The sequence below is a fragment of the Chrysochloris asiatica genome, unplaced genomic scaffold (assembly GCF_000296735.1).
Source record: "Chrysochloris asiatica unplaced genomic scaffold, ChrAsi1.0 scaffold00364, whole genome shotgun sequence".
NCBI classification, from domain to species: Eukaryota; Metazoa; Chordata; class Mammalia; order Afrosoricida; family Chrysochloridae; genus Chrysochloris; species Chrysochloris asiatica.
The window spans coordinates 1,496,243-1,507,192 of record NW_006408882.1 but is presented as its reverse complement, the minus strand read 5'-3'; the positions used below and the strand labels follow the sequence as shown (position 1 = coordinate 1,507,192).

The following is a 10,950-nucleotide window of genomic DNA, read 5'->3' as shown; positions in this document are numbered from 1 at the left end:
ATATATATATATTTCACTAATTTTGTGTCTCTAAAGAACCCAGTCTAAGACACGTGCTCTGCTGGTAACCTGAAAGGCTAATCCAAAGACTCGAGGTTTGAGTGCATTTAGAGGTGTTGTAGAAGAAAAGCCTGGTAATCTATTTCTTACAATTCAGTCCCTGAGAACCAGTTCTACTCTGACACACCTGAAGTCACCATGAGTTGGAATTGACTTGTCATCAACTGGATTATACTAGCATGGTTACAACAATCTTTCCTATCTATAATTTTCTAATTTTATTTCTGAAAAAATGAAATTATTTAGTCTTGCAATGTCATTTTTATTTCTTTAGAAGAAATATGGCATGCCTTTATAATATAAAGAATTTCCACTACAGCGGAACACTCACATTTATATTTCAAAATAAAACAGCGAACAATGGCTTTTAGATATTCATGGATGTTTTAAGTTGTAAAGAAATCTGTAGGGTTAAAAACAACCTACAAAACAACTTAAGCTTGATTTTATTTTCTCCCTTGTTTCTTTTTTTCCTTTAGCAAGATGTGCAAAATGTATGTATGTGGTGTTATGTGGAAGTTAGTTAGAAATGTTTGGAGAAATTGCCAAGTAGTTAAGTATCCTGAAAGGAAAATTTTTGGAAGGGAAATTTCAGTTCCAACCCTGGTTCACACTAGATATGAAATGTCAGCCAAGTCACTTAACCATTTTACTAATATCTGTAATATAAAGGGCTTGGTAGATAGTTACTAAGATTTTTTTTCCCCAGTTTTAAATGATAGTAGATTTTTTTTTTTTTTTTTTTCTGGAGAGTCTTACTTCAACACCCAATTTAAATGTATTATTAAAAATGATCCTGTCCTTTTAACGCTAAACTCAATCTGTGGGAAAAGTGTGAAATATTGTTCAATTTCAAAGCATTATTTTACATTTTGAGTAGATGTTTTGGTGAAAGCATTTTGCTACATTTAAGTTCTGTTAAATGAAATAAAAAGGAAGTAAGTAGTGTGGCTGACAAAATGGCATTGTTGGTAGAGTGGCCAATTCCCTTAGGCTTGTCTTAATCAAAATGTAAACTTGGGTTTCTTTAAATCAGGCTGCTCTTGTGAACCAATGAGACCCTGGCAGCTCTCCACTCCATATCCTCACTCCCTCTCTTGACCAATGAAATCTTAATAGTGCTTTGATAACAAATTATATAAGCCAATCAGAAATAAGCATCTTTGCTTCAGCAATGTGTCAATAAAAAGTCCACTTTTGATTTATTTGGTGCTACTTGATTCTCCTGCCCCCAACCCCCCTCAAAAAACCTTCATGTAATAGGCTAATTTCATTATTGACTCAATTTCTTTTGACAGTCCAGTACCAAGGGCTGGAGTCATGGTTTGGCATTGTAGGATAAGCACTGCACTGCTAACCATAAGTTAAGCAGTTCAAACCCATCAGCAGCTCCTTAAAAACCCTATACAGGATCACTATGAGTCCCAACCTGACTCCACAGCACTTAACAACTATAACAACAAACAAGGGGCTGGCTTCATGAGTTTGTTATCTATGCATAGGCCCTGTGTATGCTCTGCTGTTTCCATCTTGAAATTAATGATTTTTTTTTTTTTTTTAAATAAGAAACCTGAATGTTCATTTTTGTTCCAGGCAGGAAATTGGGTAGTCAGTCCTGGTTGTTGTTGTTGTCAGGTGCCATTGAGTTGGAACTGACTCATAGTGACCCCATGCACAGCAGAATGAAGCAATGTCTGATCCTGGGCCAACCCCACCACCGCTGCCACACTTGACGCCATCAATAATGCCACCTGGCTGATCCATCTCGTTGAGGATCTTCCTCTTTTTCTCTGACCCTCAATCTTACCAAGCATGACATCTTTCTCTAGCAACTGTACCCTCCTGACAATATGTCCAAAGTATGAGAGACGAAGCTTAGCCATCCTGGCCTCCAAGGAGCTGTACTTCTTCTAAAACAGATCTATTGGTTCTTTTGGCTACAGATTATAATTTAGTTTAATTTTAAGTCCCGGTACTCTCTCCTTCAAAAAAAAAAAAAAAAAATTCTACAGTTGAGAATCTACATGGACCTCTTTCTTTTGCCCCCATTCTCAAGTTTTATGCTGAATAAAACTAGGAAGGGCTGCTGGTTAGACTGCCAGACTGCAATGTCCTTTTGGCTCAGCCATCTGTAAGGACTTCTGTCATAGACAAATGTTTGTCTAGTAAACCGTAGAGGACTCACAAGAAGATATATAGCCCTCCTTTAAAAATTTACAGTCAGGGCTAGTGAAACCCGCAGTCTCATGCTCCTCCTTTTTTTGTGTCCTTCAGCATTCGATTGAGCAAGGTTTGCCAGCATTTTCTTCAAGTATGGGCTTGACCTCCTTGTTCCAGAAGTCTCTACAGGGCATTAAGAAGGGAGCTGCTCTGAATCTTTTCGATGCTTATGATGAGAATTCAACCTCGAAAAACATACTTCTTTCTGAATTCTCACTTGGTATGTGAGGTCATTGTGTTGTAGTTGTCATGTGCCGTGGAGTCGGTTCTGACTCATAACCACCCTGTACAAGGTTTCCGAGGCTGTAAATCTTTACGGGAGCAGAAAGCCTCATCTTTCTCCGACGGAACAGCTGGTGGTTTCAAACTGCTGACTTTGCAGTTCACAGCCCGATTCGTAACCACTACGCTACCAGAGCTCCTTGTGAGGTCATTGTATCCGGTGTCAATTCCAATATCACAGTATCACACCCATCATGGGTCTATCTCCTCTTCTGTGAGTGGGGATAATAATCACTTAACAACAACAACAAAGTGATGTAAAGACACAGGGGATAATCAGTGGTGGGACAAGATGTCCTGGTTGTACAGTAGCTAATGCGATCAGCTCCTAACTGGAATCTCCATGTGGCTCTGTAGGATAAGTACGGGGCCACAAGAACCTTTTGAACTAAAAGGTCGGTGGTTCAAACTCACCAGTAGCTCCTTGGAAACCTTATACAGGGACACTATGAATAGCAACTGAGTCCATTGACACTCACCAACAAACTAAGTGAAAATTTCGCTCTGTGGGTGAAACATGGCTGTCAGCTTCCATAGTAAAGATTATAGCCTACAGCTTTAGAAATCCTGCTTGGGGGTTCTTCTCTTTTCTTTAGGGTCAATATGAGTCATAATCCACTCGAGCACTATATATATATTGCTATATATATATATATGTACACACATATATGTGTATGTATGTGGAGCTCTGGTAGCGTAGTGGTTACAAATCGGGCTGCGAACCTTAAGGTCAGCAGTTCGAAACTACCAGCCGCTCCGCGGGAGAAAGGTGAGGCTTTCTACTCCCGTAAAGATTTACACCCTCGAAAACCCTGTACAGGGTCGCTATGGGTCGGAACCGACTCGACTCAATGGCACTTAACAACAACAACAGTGTATATATATATATAGATATATAGATATAAGATTTACAGCCATGGCACTTAACAACAACAACAGTGTATATATATATATAGATATATAGATATAAGATTTACAGCCTCGGAAACCCTGTACAGGGTCGCTATGAGTCAGAACCGACTCCAAGGCACATAACATCAACATATATATATATTTAAGTGACGGCATTTTCAACAATTATGAGTCTACAGTATTTGCAAGAGGTAATGTGGGCACATGATATGATTAAAAAACTAAGCAAGTTGTTTCTGGTGATAATGTGGAGGTACTTTCCCCAATTTTTATTGGGTGTAGTCGAGTGGTTTTTCTACTTATGGCTACCCCATGTGACAACGGCCTAGAGTTTTCTAGGCTGTCATGTTTAGGCTAGATAGGAACAGTTTTAACCAAAGCGTATTTAGGAAGATCTTTTAGGTGATTTATCTTTTCTCCTCAAATGTTCAAATAAACGAACATGAAGTCCAGCGCAGTGGTCCTCCCTGAACCAGTCTATCAGAGGGAGACACCAATAGAAAGTGCGCTCCAAGACGGCATGCTTCAGTGCCGGAGCTCTTCCCGCCTGCACTGCCTCAAGCTCTTCCCAGGCCCGTCCGCTTCTCCCTACAGCCCGCGCAGACCAGCTGCTACGACCCTGCCCCAGCCCCGGGCTCCCGCGTAGTAGCCTAGTCTGGCTGGGTAAGAGGCGGGGCGCAGCTTGGGGGTGGGGCCAGGCGGAGTGGATTTCCGAGGTGGGGTGGGCGGAGCCCTGGGGAGTCATGGAGGAGAGAGGTGAGGCCAGATCAAGATAAGAGGTGGGAACCAAAGGGGGCGGGCCTCGCGCCTAGGCAGGCGGAGCATTAGGAGTGGCCCGGGGAGACGAGATGGGGCCGAAGTGGGCGGGGCCATAGGGCGTAAGGCACGGACGGGGCGGGACTGGCATGGGGTAGGCGGAGCTCAAGGCCCTGCGGGGATAGGCGGGGCCGGGTCGAGGTGGGCGGGTTTCACGGCACTGAGGGCAGAACCTTGCCATTCTATCCGCTGATCCTCCCGCCTGCGCGCCTGCGGGGCCCGCCCAAGAGCTGAACTGCTTGCCAAAGCTGGGACGCGGCGCCTTGGGTGAGAAGGGCGAGAGGACTCGGTGATGGCTCTGCGAGGACTCCAGGGGTCCGCCGTCCTTCTTGCTGCTGCTGCTCTCTTCGTGGGAGGCGCCGCAAGCACGCCGCTGGTGGCCCCGGGTGAGTGCCTGTTGGAACTGGGACGGCGGGTGGACAATCCAGTCCTGGGTGAGCGGGCGGAAGGCGCGGGGTCGGACAGCAGCCCCCATGTGCCTGCGCGGCCCTGTGACCCTGCGCTGTACATCTGGCTGCCCAGTGGTGGCCCCTACGAGGCGCTCTCTCACCCTACCCCCGTGTTCGACTCCTGCCTTCCATTCCCCAGATGCCTCCTCGGAGGACCTTTGACCCTCACCCCCATGCCAGGCTGTCCGGAGTATAAGGACCGGGCCTGGTCTCAGCTCCGTCCGGTGCGCTTCCGCCCAGGCTGTGAGCCTTGGAGCCCCTTGTCCTCAAAGGCCCTGCTAGCGGAAGATCGGGACACCGGTAATGGGGTGCGCTGCCGCCTCCTGCCTCCCTCCCTCCCTCGCTCGCTCCACGCCTTTTTAATATCATAGAACCTTTCGGAGTTCCAGTTTCTTTTCATTCCAAGTTTTCATTTATTTTAATGGTTGGTGAAATCTTGTTGAACAGGTTGGGGATTTCAGATTTTTAGATAAATCAGTTTCGGAAAAAAGGAAGGTGCGTTTGTAAACTGACTTTTCATTTTATTATTTTTGTTGTTTGGGGATCCCTATAACCACAAAAGGAACCCTCTGTGGTCAGCACAGGAAGCCACCACGGGAGATGCTAAAACACCCCCAGTTTAGACGTTTTCAATTGAATTCTTGTAAGCGAAGTTGCAACGTTTTTGGAATCCCTGTTTCATTCTCTTGTTTTTATAACTAGGGACTCTAGGGATTCCATACCTCGGGCCCCCCTCTTAATTGCCTCACAATAGTAGTTGAAAAATTAAAGAAATAAACTTCTACCTTCTTGGCCAAATGGGGTTACCACAGCCTGGAATCTGACGTCAGCAAGTTCTTATAAGCTTGGCTTCAGGGCAGCTCCTCTTCAGGTCTAAATAATAAACAATTGGAAGCCTTCCAATGGTGACTATCTCCGCCATAAAAACACATGCACTGTTCTTCATTCCTGAGAAGATCCTACTGGCTTACAGCTGGTTGTTTGAAACTGGTTTATCCTCTGGCCTTCATTTTTTCATAGAAACCAGGACAGATTAGGAAGGGAACAAGATGCATAATATGTCCCTTGAGTCTTTATTAGCAGACCCATGTTTCCTTTAGCCAGCTACCCTGGGGAAATGGCAGGTAATGTCATGTTTCATTGGCTGGGAGATTTTGGTCTTCATCCTCCATTTCATTGTCCGGACAAGTCGGTGCATTTTTGTTGTTACCTACCATTGGGTAGGCCCCAATTTACGGTGACCCCAAGCACAATGGGATTGAACCATGTGATCCACAGGGTTTTTACTGGCTGGTTTTCAGATGCAGAATGTGAGGCCTGCCTTTCTAGTCTGTTTTAGTTTGTAAGTTCTGGTGAAACCTGTTCAGAATCATAGCAACATAATACACAAGCCTCCACTGACTAATGGGTGGTTGTTGTTGTTGTTGTTGTTGTTGTTAAGTACCGTGGAGTTGGTTCTGACCCATAGTGACCCTGCACAGGGTTTCCGAGGCTGTACATCTTTACGGGAGCAGAACGCTTCATCTTTCTCCCGTGGAACTGCTGGTAGTTTCGAACTGCCAACCTTGAGGTCAGTAGCGAAAAACCAAACCAAACTTGATGCCTTCAAGTTGATTCCAAGTCATGGCCACCCAGTGTATCACAGAGCAGAACTGCTTCAAAGGGTTTTCTTGACTGTAATTGTTATGGAAGCTGATTGCCAGGCCTTTCTTTCATGGCACATTGGGTAAGTTCAAGCTCTACCAACTTTCAGGTTCGGACTTGATCACAACTTGTGCCACTCACCTAGGTAGATGCATAAGAACCAGGAGCAAACTGGACCTCAAGGTTGCAAACAGTACTTACGTGGCCAGTGCTAAGTTGCCTCAGAACTTGGAGAACAGCTTAGTTTGGGAGTAAAATTGTTAAAGGTTCAGCACACAAGGATTTCAGGGGACATCTATACCAACACTAGGTTTGTGTTTGGAAGGCTCTTTGAGCAGGGCATACAGGTCTCATGCCTGGAATATAACTGAAGACAATTTTCATCTAATTGCACAGAACCTTTCCGATGAAGAATGAGGTCTCTACAAAAGGCAAGAGCACACAGAGTACAGATTTGCTGTGTCTTTGGGTCTGTATGACAGAAGGGTTTCCTGATCAGTCAACATCTGGGCCCCTTGGACTCTAAAGACTTTGTTAATGTTTGTAGATAAGTGACGTGGGTAGAACAAGATGAGAACTAAAGTTAAGTGCTTGCTATATGCCAGATTTTGGATTGGCCACTTTATTTCTCGTAACATTACAAAGTAGTTATTTCTAATGAAGGAACTGAAGTCCTGAGAGGCTAAGCTAAATCAATATATTTATTACTACACAACGTGTATTAATCTGTTTTCAATCAGAAACGGAACCACCAAGGTATGTGTTTATCTTTATTTGGGATTCAAATCCCTTCTCTTTCCATGGTACCTCACTGTTTCCCAGCGAGAAAATAGAACATATAAAGTCAACCTCAACAGTCTTGCTGAAATTCTTTTAGAATCTCTGAATGCTGAGATTCTAAGCTACAAGCATTTTTAAAATTTCTGTCAAGTTGGCCCTGACGCCTGGTAATCCCACATACACGAGAACAAAACGCTGCCTGCCCTGTATCAGTCTCATGATCTGTTGCAGATCAAACTGTTGTGATCCAAAAGGTTTTCAGTGGATGATTTTTGGTAGTAGGATGCCAGGCTTTTCTTCCTAGTCTGTCTTAATCTGGAAGCTCCACTGAACCTGATCCCATATCATAGAAACCCACAAACCTCCAATGACATGAGTGGCGGCTGCATGTGAGATGCATTGGTCAGGAATGGAACCTGGGTCTCCCACATAGAAAGAGAAATTCTACGTCTAAGCGTCATAAAAACTCCAAGCCTGTTGTTATCAGAAGCAGTGAAATAAAAGAACAGGTAGCTTCGCAGTAGAGAATAATGATGTCTTTGACTTTCTGCCTAGTAGAAAAATTTCATAAAACTTTGATTTCTTAGTAGTAGTATTCAAAACTATACCTTGGTGCATTTTTGAAAGATACCCTGGTGGCACAATGTTGAAAGCACATGGCTGCTAATTGAGAGATTGTCAATTTGACTCTAGCAGCCGGCCTGTGGGAGAAAGAGATGGCAGTCTGCTTCTGTAAAGATTGTAGCCTTGGACATCCCGAGGGGGCAGCTCTACTCTGTCCTACGTGGTTGGTAAGAGTCAGAAACAACTCTGGCAGTGGTCTTGGGTAGTTTTTGGACTTATTTGCAGTGAAACTTGTAAGGGCTGAAACTGGATGGGACTGAGTTGTTTTCCTGAGTCTCAGACGTTTCCCGCTTTTAACAGGTTGCAGCCTTGCATGCATCTGTTGTTTGTTTAAGTAGAAAATGTTTTCCTTCTCTGACAAGTTCCCACCTTACATAGGTTCTGGCTTTTGCAGTCTTTATCATATGAGTAGGCTTCAAAAAAGTGGAATTAAAGGGGAATGGAACTGTTCCAAGAGCTTTTTGAAGCCCCTGGTATATTCTTAAATTCTTTGGTTATGTAACCTTTGGGTTGGTAGCATAGTGGTTATGAGTCAGGCTGCTAACCTCAAGGTCAGCAGTTTGAAACTACCTGTTGTTCCGTAGGAGAAAGAAAAGGCTTTCTGCTCCCATAAAGAGTTATATATATAGCCTTGGAAACTCTTAATAATTGTAGGTCACTTACTTCCTTGGAGCCCTGGTGGCAGAGTGGTTAAAGTGAATGACTGTTAACTGAAAGGTTAGTGGTTCGAATCTAGCTGTTCTGAGGGAGAATGATGTGGCAGTTGGCTTTGGTAAAGATTGACTGTTCTATGCGATGTTGGATCCCAATATCTGTACAGCTGTCTTCTTCATCAGCTCTCAGTGATATTTCTCACCAAAAAACTTGCTTACCATATCAAACAATTCAAACTCTTTGTTTGTAATTTTTAAATTGAGAAAATAATTTTTATATGCTTAGGTCATATTTTGGAGTTCTGATGTGGTGCTATAGGATAAGCACTGGACTACTAACCATAAGGTTGGCAGTTCAAACCCACCAGCTGCTCCTTGGAAACCCTACACAGGGTCACTGTGAATTGGAACTGACTCTACAACAGTGTCTAATCTTATGTCACATTGATTTTCCTATGTTATAATTCAGCTCCTTAAGACCTTCTCAATAAGACATGAATAAACTGGAGAATAGTTAATATATATGTTCATAGCAAAGAATTTATATATTTGAGTTATGGTGCTGAAGAAGAATATTAAAAGTACTATGGGCTGCTAGAAGAACAGACAAATCTGTATTGGAAGAAATAGAACCAGAGTGCTCCTTGGAAACCAGAGTGGCAAGACTTCGTGTCTCATACTTCGGACATATTTTTAGGAGAGACCAGTCCCTGGAGAAGGATGTCATGTTTGGTAAAGTGGGGGTTCAGAGAAAAAGAAGAAGACCCCCAGTGAGAAAGCTTGGCTCTGGAGCAGCAGAAATGAGTTCAAGCTTAAGAATGACTCTGAGGAGGTGCAGGACCAGGCGGTGTTGCATTCTGTTGTGCATAGGGTCGCTCTGAGTAGGGACAGACTTAATGACATGTAACAACAACAACACAGGGTCTCTATGAGTTGGTACCTACTCGATGGCACCCAACAACAACAACATAAAAAATGACTGCCCTGTAAGGAGCAGTTCTGCTCTGACACACAGGGCTGCTGATTAGTTGGGAGTTGATTTGACAGCAGTGGGTTTTTGGTTTAACTTCCTTGGTTGGTAAAGATTTGGGGAGCTGCTGAAAGCAGGGAGACTGAGTCTGGTATGGTTTACAAGGGCTAAAACTGGAGTTTGGAGTTAGTATATTGTAGATGCTTTTCTGTTTTTTGGAGGAATAAATGCTATGCTTATTGTGTATTTTCTGACAGTCACTGGTTAAGTGCTTCTGTCATTTAATTTGCCCAGCCCCCCAGCACCTGTATATATATATCAGCTATGCATTATATTTTACTGTCGTGTTTATAGATGGGGAGAAGATCTGGTAGCGTAGCGGTTACAAGTCGGGCTGCTAATCTAATGGTTAACGGTTGGATGCTACCAGCCGTTCCGTGGGAGAAAGATGAGGCTTTCTGCTCCTGTAAAGATTTACAGCCTCAGAAACCCTCTACAGGGTCGCTATGAGTCGGAACCGACCCTACGGCACACAACTACCACCACCAGAAATTCAAAACTTGAATTTCTGGGAATTTAACCCTGAAAAAGCCACTCAAATATGCAAGACGAATTTTGATCTTGGGTCAGATGTGTGTATTTCTGAAGCCTATTCTACTACGAGACCATTTTCTTTCTCCTTTGAGTAAGCATATTCCTTTTGTTTTAAGATTTTTATAAAGAATCATGACATAACAGGGTAATGGCCATATATAGTGGAAAAAGTATCAAGCTTTAGTCAGAGTCCCAGGCTTGTAGTCAAAACCCAAGAAGAGACTGACATTTGCAGGCCTGGGGTTTACTCTCTCCATTTCCCCATCTGTAAAATGGGCATTGTGCCAACTCATCTTTACTTGCCTTATTGGCTACTGTGAGGATCAAATGAGCCGGACGTCTCTGAAAGCAAAAGACCATACCAACTGTTGTTGAATTGATTCTGCCTCTTAGTGACCCTAGGAAGGGGTTCCCCACTGTAAATCTTTGCTGGAGCAGACATCCTCATCTTTTTCCTGAGAAGCAGCTGGTGGCTTTGAACCATGGACCTTGTGGGGTAGCAGCCCACTGCCTAACCCACAGTGCCACCAGAACTCCTTGTTATCTCTGAAAGTCTTAGCAAGTGGTAGATGACATGTATTTTACCCACTGTATCTTTTTTTTTTTTTGGTATTTGTTTCCCCAAAGTATCCATTAGACTTGAGTTGTGTGATGTTGACCTTGTGGTTCAAACTGACCTTGTGGTCCAGTGTTTTGCCTGCAGCGCCACACCAGGACTCTTGGGTAGTATGAATGAAACTAATAAATGAAGACTACACGTGCTGTAAGATTTTGGCTATGGAGCTGGTGGTACCTTTGTAAGGATAGGTTCCTTGTACATTTACAGAAGCCCAGAGAGACACTCAGACTTCTGGGTGCTACCACTGACTGCGAGTTAAGCTACCAAGCCTTCTTTTCCCTGTCCTTCAGCTACACCATAGCGCTATGTACTTTTGGAAATTTCCCC

At 43.7% G+C, this 10,950-nt stretch overlaps 1 protein-coding gene and 1 pseudogene across 1 annotated transcript in view; both read left to right on the top strand.

The window, feature by feature from the left end:
- The window catches only part of LOC102829164, an 18,273-nt pseudogene extending 14,145 nt beyond the window's left edge, over window positions 1-4,128 (top strand).
- A 784-nt stretch (window positions 4,129-4,912) lies between these two features.
- RELL1 (RELT-like 1) overlaps window positions 4,913-10,950 on the top strand; it is a 72,741-nt gene continuing 66,703 nt past the window's right edge. Inside the window, exon 1 of the mRNA XM_006876217.1 lies at window positions 4,913-5,039. Within this exon, the coding sequence (XP_006876279.1) occupies window positions 4,913-5,039 (127 nt within the window). The remainder of the gene's footprint in view (window positions 5,040-10,950) is intronic.